This window comes from Panthera onca, chromosome B2, assembly GCF_046562875.1.
Source record: "Panthera onca isolate mPanOnc1 chromosome B2, mPanOnc1 haplotype 2, whole genome shotgun sequence".
NCBI lineage: Eukaryota > Metazoa > Chordata > Mammalia > Carnivora > Felidae > Panthera > Panthera onca.
The window spans coordinates 7,254,851-7,271,672 of NC_138343.1; the positions used below are offsets into that span (position 1 = coordinate 7,254,851).

Here is a 16,822-nt window from a genome sequence, read left to right on the forward strand (position 1 = left end):
AGATCTAGATCTCTCTGAAAGTGGGCATGGTTCAGATCAACTTCCCATTAGACAGAAAATATACACACAGATACACACGTGTAATAGCGGAGCATAAAGAATCTTTCCTAAGAAAAGTTTTTATCTGCCTCACTTAGCATTAGCATACAGCCAATATTTGATGCTTTTAGCTTGAAAAAAAAAAGTGTCATCTTCAAGAGTGAATCTGTGAAGTCTCCAGACACATCGTCCTTAGATCTGGCATTGTCATATATCACTCATTAAAATTTGTCCAAAGGTACAGGTCGCTCAGAACACATGTGTGACAAGAAGGTCATAGGATAAACTGACACAGAGAACTTGGAGAATTAGATCAGAGGACGTGAATATTGTGTTGGTGAAAAGAAATTACAGGAGAAATTTCCAAATGCTTCCATTATGGCTTTTTTGTTTAAGGAGCAAATTCGCTCAAGACACTGCTACAGATTAAGAGCTTGGGTTCTGGAGTTACTTAAGGAAGCTGATAACCTGCAAAGCCCTGGCAGAGAGAGGCATTAAATACAAGCACTTTGGGGGAAAATGTACATCTTAATATGCACAAAGTTAATGTAAACAGAGGATGTAAGGAAATCAGTACTTTGGTTTATCTTGAAAACAGTGCAATTCAAGAAAGCACCATTGTGATTGATCCTTTTTCCAATGTGCTCTTCACATTTTCTGTTATTTTATATCAAAGAAAACAACACATACCCCATCTGCTCTTTTATTCCAAGTTTTGGAAGACGGGTATGGGGAATTCTTCAATTTATAAACAATATGCTTTTTATCATCTGCAAATTTCACTTTATTAATAAGAGGCAATTCATGACTAATATAAATTGAAATATCAGTGTGATCCACTAATCTGATGATTTTTAAACTTAATTTCTTTTGCTCTTTAGTATTCCCTCTGATACCCTGCAGTAGACACCTTTCAAGTTTTGTGAACTATTTTAAATATTTTTGCATCATACATGAGACGAGAAGAACAGTATTATTCCAAACTTAAAAACAGAGAAACAAAAGACAGTACGAAATACAAGCTCCATTTCTGATTAGTAAGGAAAAGACACCTTATGTCACTTAATGTTAAAAATCAGAACCATTCAGAAAAGATGACAAAATTGTTCATTCGTTTCAGGTACTAAAACCCTCACGGTGACTTTAACATCATCTCAGCCATTTATTCAGCCACTTAACAGAAATCAATCATCAGCTCCCAGCTTATGGCAAACACATGAATTTTTGTAAATAACACCAGACGAGGCTACTCTTGGTGAATGTCTCTTTATAGCTCTAAGTTAAGGGCAGGGTCTGGTAAAGAGAAAGATCTTTAAAAGAGCCACATTATGGTGAAAGTGGGTGACATATATAGCAGAAAAACAGGACAACTATGACTTTTTGCATAAAGTACGCCTTTTGCATTATTTAGATACTGCAATATCCCATTAACAGGAAACATGGGGCGGTGAGGCAGCAAAGAAGCAAATGAGAGTTTACAGAGAAACATCCTTCTCTTTGAAGTAAATCAATTGGCTGCCCAGAATGAACACAACTCAGGTCCTCTTAGATTGCTCTTTTCCTGGCTATCTACAAAAGTCCCAACACCTTTAAATTTGAACATTATGGTGTCAGTTCTTATGGAAGATTCCCTACTCTTAAGTTTCTAGAAGAAGAGGGGAATGTAGGGTAGCATTCATTTCTCTACCACAAGGCACTGCTCTCTTAATAATTCAGAATTTCACTGTCTGGGCGGGGGGGGGGGGGGGGGGGGCGGGAAATGGATACCTCCTCCTAGTGAATGGAATCCTGCCCCAGCTTTGGACTGATAGAGTCTATACATCATCACACTTGATGAGCAGGATTCAAAATCTAGTATTGCTTCAGCTAAGGCAATTAGGAAGATAGTTTTTAAGTGACGTTACTCTTTGTCAAGATTTCCAGGTCTCCCTAAGAGTGCTTGGAAAATTGCTATCACATAAATGTAGCAGGAGCAACTATGGAAAAAGTAAATGCCATAAAAAGGGATTATTTTAAAAATTACCTCACCTGTCGATTTCCTAGGAGAGACACACAGTGAGATGAAAGCTAAGGGAAGGTCACAGGCTGATTTACGTGCAAGGACTTAAAAATTAGAGAAAGTCATCAACAACCCAGTTCTTATTCATTATAATCATTTCATTCAGGAAATCTCTAAGAGGCGGATGGAACGTTTGAGCCCATGAAAGATGAATTTTTGTCATGTTGGCCCGAGAGGGGAGCTGAGTCAGAGAAATAAAGTAATTATAAACCAGTGATCATTTTTCCACCCCATCCTTGAGGAGAGTGCAAATTATTGCCTAGAATTTTCTTCTATTGCATTATATACCAGGGTGTGTGTGTGTGTGTGTGTGTGTCCGTCCATATTTGAAAACCACTATGTTGCTTCCCCAGAATAAATTCCCAGTGGGGTCAGGGGTGCTTTCTTGTTCATGCGTGACCATGTTTGCTAAATGATTCATTTCCAAGGCTTCTTTATATCCCTGATTCCTCACGCAGCAACCGTCCTTCCCGCATCGATGGTGACTAATTACTTCTATATTCTTGACAATGAATCTCGCCTTTTTTCCCACCTTTTTTTTTCATCTGTAAACTGGGGATGACAATCTACATTTATTTATATGTTGGAGTCAAAAGAAATAAACAGATGAAAATACCCAGTTAAAACATACACATAAGTCATTTTAAAACGGACAACACACACTGCGTGAAAACAAGCAAAATAGGAGGGCACAAGTGACGAGAGCGTCACGGGGACCCAATGTCCTGTTTTCTCACTCCGGATATTTCCTGTATAAGTTTTGAAATCTCGACTTCACCTAGCAATTTCAAACTGGGGAAAAAAAGAATACCCTTCGATAACACACGAGACACCTAAGTGAGATACAATGTAGATTCAAGAGACTGCAGAGAAGTCAAGGTAAACTTGATCGTTCGTGACTTCTGTAAAGTACAACTTCTGTAGCTGTACGGGCCCTTTAACCCAAAATAGTCTCCAGAGTCCATCCTCATTGTTTCTCTCATTTCCTTTTGCTCTAATTAATCACAATCCTTCCTAGAATGTTCATTTCTGGCCAGTATGTCTTCCTGAATATGAATAAGACATAAAATACCATTTGATGTTTGAAATTATGGGGGTAATCTCAATGACGGAAATAGATGACTGGTACAGGGAAGGGAATGCCTGATTAAATATATTCATGAAGATGTCAAAGGCTTATAAAGCCAACATCTGGGAATGAGAAAGCCGTTGGACTACCAGATCTTCTCTGGCGAAGTGTGTTTCTCGAAAGCATCACCAACATGGACAACAAGGGGTGGTCGCTGAAAGGTATGTGCAACAGCTCGCTGGCTCGCTGAGCTGTTGGATTATCAACACTCTTGGGGGGTGGCACTGACTCGAAATCTGAGCTAGTATTCTCTTAGCAAGAGGTTTCAGGTTTACGGAGTTTAGAAGGGCTAGTCATTGCTCTAGAAAGCAACTATACCGGGGCAATGGAACAGAACGCTGGTTCTCCACTGGACATCCTCCTTCTTCTGGAGACATGTGGCTAAAGTCTGGAGAGGTTTTTGGTTGTCTTAATTCGGAATGGGGGTGCCACTGGTATCTAGTGAGTAAAACTCAGAGACACTGCTAAATGTACTGCAATGCAACGGACAGCCCCCAGAACGAGGAACCATCCATCTTAAAACGCCAATAATGCCAACGTTGAGAAACCCTGGCCTGGAACAAGACCAGAAATGTCTACGGGTCCAGTTTATCACAACCTCAGAAGGTAGAAACTAGCATTTTTTGGTTCTCAGGCCTCTTACGCGGTTTGGCCGACCTAAGTCAGCCTGGTGCAACTTTCAACTCAGAAACCATAATACGGACAAGGATAGAATTGTGTCTTATGATACTCTGTTAACTGGGTTTGGGCCAAATGACATTTAAAAAAGAGAAACAGCCTGGCAATAATTAACCATCTTTACTTTCTTGGTTGACATTTGCAAGAAAAAGAAAATTAGGAACAACCATAAAACTCATTTTATGAAATGAAGAACAAAAACATTTATCTATTTTATCTCCTCTTGGACTGTGAGAACGCTTCAGATGATAAATGTACAGATAAATGCGGTCAGAGTTAAATAGTATCTATGAAGTTATGAATTTCCGAGAACTGGTATTCCAATTTCTCTATCGCAGAGCACTTTTTTTTTTTTAACACCTGTAGATAAAAATATCCATTCAGCTAAGTTACAGGACTATCAAGCACCTAAAATAAACTTTTTGGAAATACCGCGTTTTTTGAAAAATAAGAAGTCTGTTCTAGGACTCACTTGACAACACTTGTATCTTTTATTTTGCAGCTAAAAGGTGGTGCGTTACATTCTCTGTTAACAAACAATGTTAGCGTGCATTAAAGTCAGAGTACTGTTCCTTCCAAGTAACGGAAAGACCTTTGCAAGCCCTGAGCCATCGCGGCCGCGGCTCTGGCCAGTTGCAGGGATGAAGCCGGAGAGCCCGCAGGTGTGTGCGATGCCACGTGGCAAAGTCAAAGCCATCATACTGGCATCCAGCCCCCTCCACCTGCTAATGATAGGACTTGAGGAAAATCACTTAACCTCTCGAAGCCTTCTGCTTCATCAATGTAATTTGATGATAATAATGAAGGTCGAAGCTCTTACAAGGTTACTGGGAAACACAAATTAAAAAAAAAAAAATTCAAAGCTTTTGGCAAAGTGTCAAGCCAGTGCACGGGGGTTCTTAAGGTGAGTTAGCAGATCGAGGCCACCGTATCGCTTCGTGTTAGGTTCTCTTCGTACGCGATACTAGCAGTTGTCCATCATGTTTAGCCTTATCAGTCACGAAAGCGAAACAAACAGATCCAATGTGCTGTGTGTGCCATTTCAGGGTCTAAGATGTAGGTATTAGTCAACACGGAGTTAAAAAATGACAACCTCACAGACAGCCCGACTACCGAAAATCTGCAGAAACCCCCAAGACGTTGAACTAACTTCTAGGAATGACTTAAACACCCCGGCTCGGAGTTCATTTCAGCTCCCGATGTTTGCCGAGTGCAGAAGCACTCCCGGGAGCGACAGAAAGATGCGGGGAGTAACCCGCTTCTCAAACTATGTGATCTGTGCAAATATAATTATAGACCCCGAGTCACACGGTGGAAGGTGTGGGTTGTTCCCGGCCCCAGCTGTTACAGAACCCGAAGGTGCCAAGGGCGACGGGGAGAGGGAAGGCTTCTGGGACGGGGTTGCCGGTGATGGGCTCAGGCGCACAGGTCACCTCAGAGCGGTGCGTGGTTTTGTGTAAGCAGGGTCACTCCTGTTCCTGCTGCTGCTGCTGTCAGACCTGCTCCTGTGCAAGAGCGTGGCCTCCCTGCCCATCTGTCCCAGCGGGGCGGTCAACTGCCAGGTGTCCCTGCGGGACCTGTTCGACCGCGCGGTCATCCTGTCTCACTACATCCACAACCTGTCCTCGGAAATGTTCAACGAGTTTGTAAGTACTGCCTCTTCCCAGAAGGAGCCTTCCCGGGAAGGCAGGGGCTGTCCTACGCTTGACACAAGAAAGGTGCGGGGCGCCTGGGTGGCTCAGTCGGTTGGGCGTCCGACTTCAGCTCAGGTCATGATCTCGCGGTGCGTGAGTTCGAGCCCCGCGTCGGGCTCTGTGCTGACCGCTCGGAGCCTGGAGCCTGTTTCAGATTCTGTGTCTCCCTGTCTCTCTGACCCTCTCCTGTTCATGCTCTGTCTCTGTCTCAAAAATAAATAAATGATAAAAAAAATTTTTTTAAACAAAAAAAGAAAGAAAGGTGCAGGAGCCTGATCGAACCACACACATTTTAGATTTAAAAAAAAAAAAAAAAAAGCCACTGGTTAGCAAAATGTGCAACAAGAAGAAAGGGACAGTTTCATGAAACCTCAAGAATTCTTAGAGTACAGTAACTCTTTTAAGATTTCCTTTAGGGGCGCCTGGTGGCTCAGTCGGTTAAGCATCTGACTCTTGATTTTGGCTCAGGTCAGGATCTCATGCTTCATGGGATGGAGCCCCACGTCTGGCTCTGTGCTGACAGTGCAGAGCCTGCTTGGGATTTGCTCTCCCCCCCACCCAAAGAAACATTTAAAAGTAAATAAAAAAATAAAAATTTCCTTTAATTCTCCTTCCTGAGAAAAACTTCCTAAAAAATTTCAGCACCTATATTAGCCAGCTTAGGCTGCCATCGCAGGATTCCATAGGTTGGGTGCCTTAAGCCACAGAAATGTATTTTCTGACAGTTCTGGAGGCTGGAAGTCTGAGATCAGGGCACCAGCACAGTCAGGTTCTGAGAAGTGCACACATCTTCCCAGCTTGCCTTTTCCCTGTCCTCGTGGTGGCAGAGGGTACAGGTGGGGGATTCTTCTGGGGTCTCTTCTTGATCCCTATTGGATCAGGACTCCACTGTTATGACTTCATTTAACCTTCCTTACCTCCATAAAGGCCATATCTTCAAATATTGTACATTGGGGGTCGGGACTTCAACTGAATTTTGGGGGAAACATCCCTTCATAACAACACCTGGCAAAAAGCACTTTCAGGTGGAGTTTGAGAAAATGAACGCATGCTGATTTCTTGTCCTTGACTGTGGGGTACAGGTCTCCCTAGGCATTCTTCACCTATCATACTAGATATCTAATAAATGACAGTCTCATTGCCCAGAACGGAGTTAACTGAACAAAGTTAAAATAAGCTGAATCCATGTCAGGAAAACAAACAATGATAGCTCTTCTGAAACCCCACAATGCTATAAAGTGTTATTTTGAGATGTCCAGTGTATAGAATAGAAGGGTTGGTTTAGAATCAGAAACAATTATTCTCTTTCTTATTACAGTATATATATATATATATATATATATATATATATATATATATATATATACATTGTATCCATGTATATATACATACACATACACATAGTTCTCTTCACTCACTGGTTTTTCTTTCCTCCTCCACTTTTGACTGGCTATCTTTTGTCTTTCACATCTTCACAGTTATCTCCTTAATTTTCACAACTTTTCGTAGAGATTACTTTTATGTCGGTGCCTTAGCTAGGTGTGTGTGCATGTGTGTGTTTTTTATTCTGAGTCCATTGATTAATATTTCCTAAAATTTTATGCCCTGTTTTTTTGACTTACCATTTGGTCGCAATCAACAAAATGGTATTATGCATCTAGGACGAACATGGTGAGGCATAGTTGTGGGGGTTCAAATACAGCAAAACCTCGGTTTGCAAGCATAACTTGTTCCGGAGACATGCTTGTAATCCAGAGCACTCGTATATCAAAGCGAATTTCAAGAACCATTGGCTTGGTTGTGATCACGTGACATCCAGTGTCATGTACGACTCATATGGCAAGACATCACTCATGTATCAAGTTAAAATTCATTAGAAATGTTTGCTCATCTTGCAGAACATTTGCAGAACAAGTTACTCGTAATCCAAGTTTTTACTGTATCAGGCAGAGAAAAGTTATAATTTCATAATGCCTATTAGGGGGTGCATATTGGCTTGGACCCCCGGTAAATAAGATACTAAATGGCAAAATATAGGTATATATGCGCTAGAACAGTGGCTCAAATACTAAAGAAAAAGGAAACTTAACAAAATATTTAATGCTTCATATTTTTGGTATTTTTTGGTGTTTGTTTTCCAAGTAGTAATTTGTGGAAAGGGTAAATTAAACAAGTAAATCACAAAGAAGGAAAGAAGGTGGGACTAGAAGAGTTACACTTAAAAAAAAAATGCACGTACAAAATAAATAAAACGCAGAGAAAGGGTGACTTTCTCAATGCTCTGGTTTCAGTTTTTCATGTAGTTCTCATTTAAAATAAAAGATTACACATCAAGTGTGTTAATATTCTGGTAATGGGCTCATTTAACGGATGCTCAAACACCTATAACTAATTGCATTTGCTTGCTGGCTTTCAGGATAAAAGGTATGCCCAGGGCCGGGGGTTCATTACCAAGGCCATCAACAGCTGTCACACTTCCTCCCTCTCTACCCCTGAGGACAAGGAGCAAGCCCAACAGATCCATGTGAGTCTTTTATCCGTGTTTCTCACCAATACCACTGAGGCAGTACCCTGGTAACACCATGCTACACGTTCTTAGAAGTGCTACAGTAGGTAATGCTAATTGCACACACAGACAAATATGGAGGAAAAGCAATCAAAGAGAAAAGACAGTATGTCATTGAAGAATCATTGGTGAAACCCAAATGCTGGCTCAAGATTGCAGCAGCAGGGTGCCTGGGTGGCTCAGTCGGTGAAGCTTCTGACTCTTGATTTTGGCTCAAGTCAAAATCTTAGGGATCATGAGTTCAAGCCCCACGTTGGCTCCATGCTGACAGCATGGAGTCCACGTGGGATTCTCTCTCTCCTCCCCTCCCCTGCTCTCTCTCTCTTAAAACAAATAAACTTAAGAAAAAAAAAAAGATTGTAGCAGCAAAATAAAAAATCTGTAAGTTGTTGATGCAAACACCATTATTTTAACCGATGCCTTAGACCCAGGGTCGCATGTATTATATTGTATGAAAGCCTGCACTAAATTGGACTTCCATGCATAAAACAGAAGGTCTGCAAAATCATGGGTATGTAAGAAATGCAAGTGCAGTTGTATCTTTTACACGATACCCTTGGCTCCTACACTGGCAGCACTTAACAACACTGAGCACTGTCCCAGGTGAGCCATGTCTTGCTGATTTTGAAAGCTCTCCTTCTGATTCTGCTTCTACTCCTCTGACCCCTACTTCCCTCTCCATTCTCCCCTGACTCCTCTGTCCTGTAATGTTATGTATTGTTTCTCACGGCCGCGAAAATCGCCTCTGTTCTGATGGCAACAAAGTCTGCATATGAAGCCCCATTCATCCCAACTCTTTGACCATTGTCATCTCGCCTTTCTGATTCTCTGCCACGGTCACAGTCTTAACGTGACTTCAAATAAGCATCTATTTTCACACACATACCCCCATTAATACAATCTGATTCTCTTCGCAGCTTTGTTAATGGTACCAGCATTCTTTCTGTCCTCTAAGCTCAGTAATAGCGGTGGTGGTGGTGATGAAATGAAGGATGAGGTACCTGGGTGGCTCAGTCAGTTAAGCGACCGACCCTTGATTTCGGCTCAGGTCATGAGATCGAGCCCCTCCCTGTGACAGCACTGCTCTCAGCAAGGAGCCTGCTTGGAATCTTCTCTCTCCCTCTCTCTCTGCCCCTCCCACGTTTGCACTCTATTGACAAATAAACTTTCAAAAAGAACTTTAAAATGAAGGAAAGGGTGAAGGAGAAGGAGGAGGGGTTAAAATCTATTGAGGGCCACTCCATTGCCAGGCACTTCACAGAGCAATTTACATGCACTGTATTTAATCCTCACCAAAAACAATCCCAGAACACAGGGCACTGTGAGGACACTTGCCAAGGTAAGGAAACTGAGGCTCTGAGAGGTTGCAGAATTTGGACTAATGACAGGAGTTGTAAGTTGTGAGTCCAGACTTCATCCGATTCTAAGCCCTCACTCTTACTCATGATGCTACAACGGCCTTAGCAAAACCAGACGGCCATTCCCTGTGCGGCCTGGCCCTCCATTTCGTATCTGAGGACATGTTCCCATTGCACTGTCACTTTGATTCTTCTCTACTCCTCACTTCCTTTACACTAGCTTAGTTCATGGACCTCAGGGAAGCAAGTATTTTATATCAGAGACGACCCTCTCCTAAGGCTCTCCTGTGGGATCCACAGGGGGCAACCGTCCCTTGTGACTTCCATTGCAGACTCCAGCTGGCATACGCCCTGTTATTCACCTGAGCGGGTCAACAGAAGAGACGGTTCTGGTAGCAGTAGAGGGACAGGGGTCGGTCTAGATTGAGGACAGCATATGTACGAATGCCCTGTCTTCTTTGCTCTTTGTTCTGATATCATGGAGTAAAAATTACAAATCACAAACGAATACATTAAAGAATGATTTGAGCCATTCGGATGAATGAGTCGCTGGATGAAAATGACTCGGGCCCTCTGTCATAGACACTGGTGGAATCCGTCTTTCCTGAGTCAGGTACTACAGGTGCGTACCGAGTGCCAGCAAACCTCTTTTGGGACCAGCAAAGCTGTCAAACATAAAAGGACTCACTGAGTGCGCGGATGGTAGAATTTCCGAGGGAAAACAAAATCCTTCATGCTATAAACTAGAAGCCTCACTAGATGAAGCAGTTATTCAAATCAGCCAGATTGCTTTCTAATTTTAACAAAGTTTAAGCCAATAGCTTCAGCTTTTTATGTTTACAACTTTAAGCACCTACAGAATATTTTCCGCGCACACACGAAGAACAAAGAGATAATTCGGGGCAGCCTCTGGGAGCAGAAATCACAAGCTAACCAAACCCACTGTGTTATGATTTATTTAATGCGATTGTTTCATGTGGTCGCTTAGCACGAAGACCTTCTGAACGTGATACTCAGAGTGTTGCGGTCCTGGAATGACCCCCTGTATCACCTCGTCACGGAAGTGCGAGGACTGCACGAAGCCCCCGATGCTATTCTGTCCAGAGCCATTGAGATCGAGGAGCAAAACAGGAGGCTTCTAGAGGGCATGGAGAAGATAGTGCACCAGGTGAGCAGCCTCCCGGAGCTTCCTTGTTTTTCTCACTAATGAAAGAGGTGACCTGCATGGTGGGAAGTGAGTTCTAAATACCTCACTGGGCAAGACCAAAGTCGAGGCACTTTCTATCTTAGACGACTATGAAATAAAGCAAGACTCTAGTAATTCATACTGGCGGATTCTATTGTTAGTAAACCTTAGGATGCTACCGTGATATCTGACAGGTGAAGCCTTCCCCCTCCCCCCCCCGCCCCACACACACACACAACACAGGAATCCACCAAAGGCTTTCCTCGTCCTGGGCACCAGGATTTACAATATGTCCCAGGAGAAGAAACCTATAGAGAACAGAATCTGCAAGATAAACATTTTCCTCAAAGTATCCCAGGACACCTGCTACTGAAATCCTGGTTGGGTTCTTTCTCTTTTCTCCCCACCCCAAAGGAGGACAAAGGGAAGGGAGAAAAGAGAAAATCAAAATAAGATTAGATGGTGTTTCGTGCCACTACCCCAGCCCCACCCCGCTGCACATATTTGTCACAGAGAGGAGACTGAAAAGATGGGGTCAGGGCATCAATGCTGCCTCACGAGCACTAGATTTCCGTGGGTCACAAAAGACAGGAGTGTTTCTTTTCTGGCATTTTCTTTGTTTTGTAACTTGCAGAAAGTTGTCTCTTCCTAAATTTGGGGGTGGGGCGGGGGAGGGGCTTCAAAATCGGAGCCCATTGGGGGCCCCAAAATTAAAACTCATGCATTTCATCTCTTCTACTAATGTCAAATTTACATGGAGTTAGTATTTGCAATATAGATCTCCAATCAGATGGGATGTTTTCAACACGAATGAGTTAACATCCGAACAGCTTTATGAAGTTCTCAGACAGTGTCATCTCAAGAAAAAGACAGGACTTTAAGAATAACAGGAGTGATTTTCTACGTCCCTTGTTTTGTACAAAGTACACGTCATCACGTGTCTTTTTTGTCAGTTTCCAGGGAGAAGCCTACAGCACATTTCCACCTTGAGACATGAAATAAACACCTGGGTTTTCAAATTATTTGCTTCATTACTTTCTGAAGTCACTACACTGTTCTAGAACACTTTAGTTTAATGACTTATTTATTCTTAGGCATATCATTGTCCCCTGCATGGTGAATTTCATCTTAGAGCCCAAGCACCAAAATTAAACCTAAGACGCAAGGCAACACAAACATACACTACACGCTACACACACACTTTAACTTCCAGGAGAGAATCCCAGCCTGAAAATAGTCTTACTCTGCAGGTGACAGTTCAGCAGATCAGGGTCTATGGTTATCCGGCACTTGTACCCGGCAGCTCTCAAGCTTGCCTGGTGGCCAAGCAGGCAACTCGGTCTCCGGGTCCTCGGGGCATTCTCGGCTTGCAGCGGCCCGGGGAGCAGACACCATGGGGCCCCACCCTCACGTCCCTCCATGTCTTTTTGTTATCACTGTCAGGCTCCCCAGCCTACCACTGACCCCTGCCCTCGAAGGGCGTGCTGCTGGCACCCTCACTCTTTCTCACGGGCACCTTCCACAGCATGTCCCCCCCAAGAGACCTCAAAAGCAGACGGCTACTACTTATAGACATTTGGGGGTTATCGGTCCTGGGTGGACTGTGACTGTCTCCTATTTCAGCAGATCCTCTTAGGGATAGTCAGCACTAGATGCCCTGCACCTTAAGGCATCAGGCGCAATCCCTATCATTTCTGAGGTCTGTCATCCATATGCTACACGGAGAAGAGAATCGGTGTGAAGCGGGTAATAGATCAATGTAATTATGGTGACGTATCAGAAGAAATCTGGAACAAAGAACACACGAGAGACAAGGTTCAGGACACGAAAGATATCCTCAAGGAAGAGATCTGAAGCCACCCCTCCACTGTCCCTCGGTGACACTCATGCATACGTAGGGTGCAGCCCCACTGCGACTAAATCTCTCTCAATATACACCAGCTTTGTGGTTCTCTCTCTCTTTACTCCTGGGCAGAAATGCTTCTTCTGTGATCACATCCATGTTAGAAAACCTACATCTGAATTCTGCTTCTACTGCTCAGACTATTAACAGATCTCTGATACACCAGCTCAGTAATCTACGCCTCCCTCTAGAGAGCGTTGACGCTCATGCCTCTTCCCCAAATCTTCGTTTGACAAGGGGAAGGAACGCAGACAAGCGACTACTAGTAATACTAAGTTGCTATCTTTTTGGTGACTAGGTTCATCCCGGAGTCAGAGAAAACGAGGTCTACTCCGTCTGGTCCGGACTCCCGTCCCTGCAGATGGCTGATGAAGACTCTCGCCTGTTTGCTTTTTATAACCTGCTCCACTGCCTACGCAGGGATTCACATAAGATTGACAGTTACCTCAAGCTTCTGAAGTGCCGAATCGTCTACGACAGCAACTGCTAAGCCCGTATCCGTCCCATCTATTTCTGGAAGGGTCCCTAACGATCCGTCCCGCGGCAAGCTCCTCTTAGTGTTATAGCTTTTTAATGCACGCACGGGTGTAATGGGTCTCATCTTAAAAAAATAAAAATGGACTCCTCCGAGATGTCAAAATCAAAAAACGCAATTCGTCAAAGTGTCTCATTTTCATTTAGTAGAGAATCCAAAGTAGATCCATCACCACCATTGAACAGTTCCTGTTAAAATTTGTCACGAATAGCAGAAGCTAGCATTAGAAACAGGACCGTTAACGGCTTCCTTGAGGTTCACAGTAAATTATTACAGGTCAAATGACCAGAATCAAAGAATTAGATAATTACGCATCCTGCTGGCCCTGCTACCAGAAAGAGGGAACTCTCAGGACTCTCCGAAAGTCAGCCACACACCATGTTTGAACAGACAATGTAAGCACCATGAAGCTGTGATGTGCCCTCACAGTACGAGGCTTACCGAGCCGTCTAAAACTTGGTAGGCTACCGTATTCGTAGATTTGAGCCGCTATAACAAGACACCACAGACTTACAACCAGCACAAATGTTTTTCGACATCCTGGCCAGGGGAGGCCATGGCAGGGAAGTCACAGACTTCTCCCTGTGTCCCCATGTGGTGGAAGGAGCCAGGGAGCCCTGCGGGGTCTCTTTTAGAAGAGCACTGATCCCATTATGAGGACTCCAGCAACTGCTGGAGTCTCATGACTTGACACCTCCCAGAGGCCCCACTTACTGCTGCTATTTGTTACTTTCTGGGGTTTAGGATTTCAACATCAGAAATTGGGAGGAACACAAACACTCAGATCAGGGCAGATTCCAACATGTCATGGTGTTATCCTTCTCCGGTGGCCGTTCTCAACCATGTAGCACTGAACTCCTCCTGGTGGCATCATCACGGACGCGTCTCATAGGTTTTAGTTATTCTTGGTCTCAAAAGTCCATTCGAGTCCACTTTCAACTCCATTTCACACTCAACCCGTTTAATGTTTTCCTCCGCCCCTCTGTGGCTCGTGGGACCTACCAGGGGGGAAGCAAATGTGGTCAATTTCTGCAAGGTTTCTTCCCCCTCCCGCTTCTGGATCACCATCTCTCTGGGCCACGTTGGAAGGGGATAGAGATGAGGAGAGATGGTCAAGTTCTGACACCACTGGCTTTCATGGTGTCGCTGTAGCCTCCTCACTGCCAACAGGAGCTAACCTTGAATTCCCTCGAGTGGCAAGTGGCTCCCTGTGGGGCACCCTTGTGATTTTCCAGGACATTCACAAGTGAGGGCACCCTACTGTCTAGTGTATTTACCAGGGAAAATACTCGGGCTTGATTCTTTCTCTACCCCCACAGCTGTGCCCCCTGCTGTATCCCCCCAACCTCTCTGCTGCTGTGTCCTCGCCCTGCCAGCACCCTACCGGGGAAAACTGGCTCAGGGTCATCTGTCTCCTTGGGAACCCACAGCAAACTCATGCATCATAACCACTGGAAACAACCAGGAGGCCATAATACTGGTTTGCTTTTTATCCCATCCCGGGGTCTCCTGACAATCTTCTTCTCTTCCTGTCCACAAAGACACAGAGTGGATCGGGAGGTTAGATTCATGAACACACATGAATCCGAGGAAAGAGATGTGGCTTTCCCTTTCTTTTAGAACCGATGAGTAATTATCTCTGTCAGTAATTGTCAGAGAGTTGGCCTTGCAAATACTCCCTCCTAGGCCACTGAATCCTAACACCCTGCTCCTTCTACACTTGGTCTCCTGCCGGAGAAAGGTGACTGGATTAGGGGAGCTCAGCTTGTCCAACTGCCCCTAAACAACATGGGATTAGGGCCGATCTCTTCCGGCCGGCCGCAGAAGGCAGTGGGACTGCCAGACTGTTTCCGCAGCAGCATAAAGGCTTTGGCAGGCATTCCTCGACAGCAGACCATAAGAATTACTCCATCCAACATTCTGACAGAGGGGAAATAAAAAGGTAGAGCAGGAAGAGGATGAAGAGGAAAAAGGAGGAGGGGGGAAAAAAAAAGAAGGGGAAATGTGAGTAAAAGACTTCGGAGTTGTGAAGGCTGAGATGCTATTAGAATACGGAATTTGGTAAAGACCTCAATCTATTGCTTAGATTTTATACCATAAGAGCAAATATTATCTAACATTTTCCTTATACTCCCCTTTCCTCTTCTCTCTTCCTTTTCTGAAATTCGCCTTTGTATTCAAGTATTCTTTGCCCTTACTCATTAATTTGAAATAGCTCTAGAGATGAGCAAAACTTGGCACATCTTCAGATCAGAACTCAAGTCAATCCTCCTCGTCCTGCAAAGAAATCTTTCCCACATGTACAGGAACGCTGCCCAACAAAACCAAACTCTTGCGTCATGGCCAGCATTATTTTATCTGGGTCCTGCTTCTGACTCTAGCTGTGATGACCCAAACCTTTCAGAACACAACAGAATGCCCCAAACCAATCTTGAACCACCCCTTTCTCCAGCACTCATGCAAAATGTCAGCTTTCTTCTTTTAAAAGGCAGGCAAGTCAGAGAAAAACCTGCATGCACTTCCTTTCTCAGTCATTTACTGCTGAAAACCTCTAATTCTATTGTGTTACCCACGTAACTTCCTATTCTTCCATTTCTAAGCATTTCCAACAGAGAGGATGGTATTTACAAGGGGTGAAGTTTGGTAATAAATGGACAATGAAACTGTATAAAACATAAGTTCACCACTAGCCCACAGACATCTTCACATATCTGTCTCTCACAAAGTTTATTCCGCGCACAAATTCCGAGATACTTGAGATAAATAACTGAGGTGACGATATGAAAAGGTTTCTCGCAGCTTGACCATGACATATGAACTGAACACTGTATTTTTCAGACAAGATTGAGCGGAGCCATGGGTGTTCTGTAGAGTCAGCAAGGGGCAGGCGGAAAGGGGATATTTGGGAAGAACATAACAATCACTCCCCTGCCAACCGGAGTGTGTCTATTTCCTTCTTCTTTTACAGATTTCCACGTAAGATTACATTTGAAGAAACGGGCCCTGCTAGAGGAAGAACGGTAGAGAAACACGCAGACAAAAATCCTTGAAATTCACCGATGTCATAGGTTAGTCAATCATGGGCGCTGTAAGAACTAAAAGAGGTTTGGAAAACCTCTATCCCCTAAAAGTTTGCTCTCAAGTTCTGGAGAAAGAGTGGGGGGCATACACATACAAGTTACTGTACCAAATGGTAGAGAACAGTCAGCATAGCAGGTGACGTTAACCAAAGCACTACAGCGAATTAAACGATGGCGAGGAGACGTCTGGATGTGAGAACGAGGGAGCTTCTTGGACTGGTGGCTTCACCGTGGGGTTGTGAAGGGTTGATGGGATACTGATAGGCACAAAACTAGAAGACGGAATATGTGTTGATTCATTTAAAATCATGTTGTGACCTAAGTATCCCCTACCTCTTGGGCTCTTAACGCAAAGTGAACTGAGCTGTTAATGTGTAAAGCATTATAAGGTGTCAGTAAATAATCAAATTGGACCCAAGTACAAGAAATGCTCACATTTTTAACAGACGTATAATAGCTCTCACTAGTATGCTCTCCTAATATGCTCTCCACATTAACAACGAAAACCACGCGGGGATTGCTTATGCATTGCGGAGGATCACATATGTCAGTTTGGAGAGTTTGTACTTACTCTACAAGGCAACAGGAAACCAGG

At 43.8% G+C, this 16,822-nt stretch overlaps 2 protein-coding genes across 2 annotated transcripts in view; one reads left to right on the plus strand and one right to left on the minus strand.

Moving 5' to 3' along the window:
* Nucleotides 1-16,822, minus strand: part of LOC132666666 (uncharacterized) — a 612,017-nt gene that overhangs the window by 72,844 nt on the left and 522,351 nt on the right. The gene's annotated exons all lie outside the window — the stretch shown is intronic.
* PRL (prolactin) lies at nucleotides 5,105-13,102 on the plus strand. Its single transcript, XM_078446473.1, has 5 exons — nucleotides 5,105-5,312; nucleotides 5,370-5,551; nucleotides 8,016-8,123; nucleotides 10,512-10,691; nucleotides 12,911-13,102. Exons 1-5 carry the CDS (start codon nucleotides 5,105-5,107, stop codon nucleotides 13,100-13,102), a joined length of 870 nt encoding a protein of 289 aa, XP_078302599.1.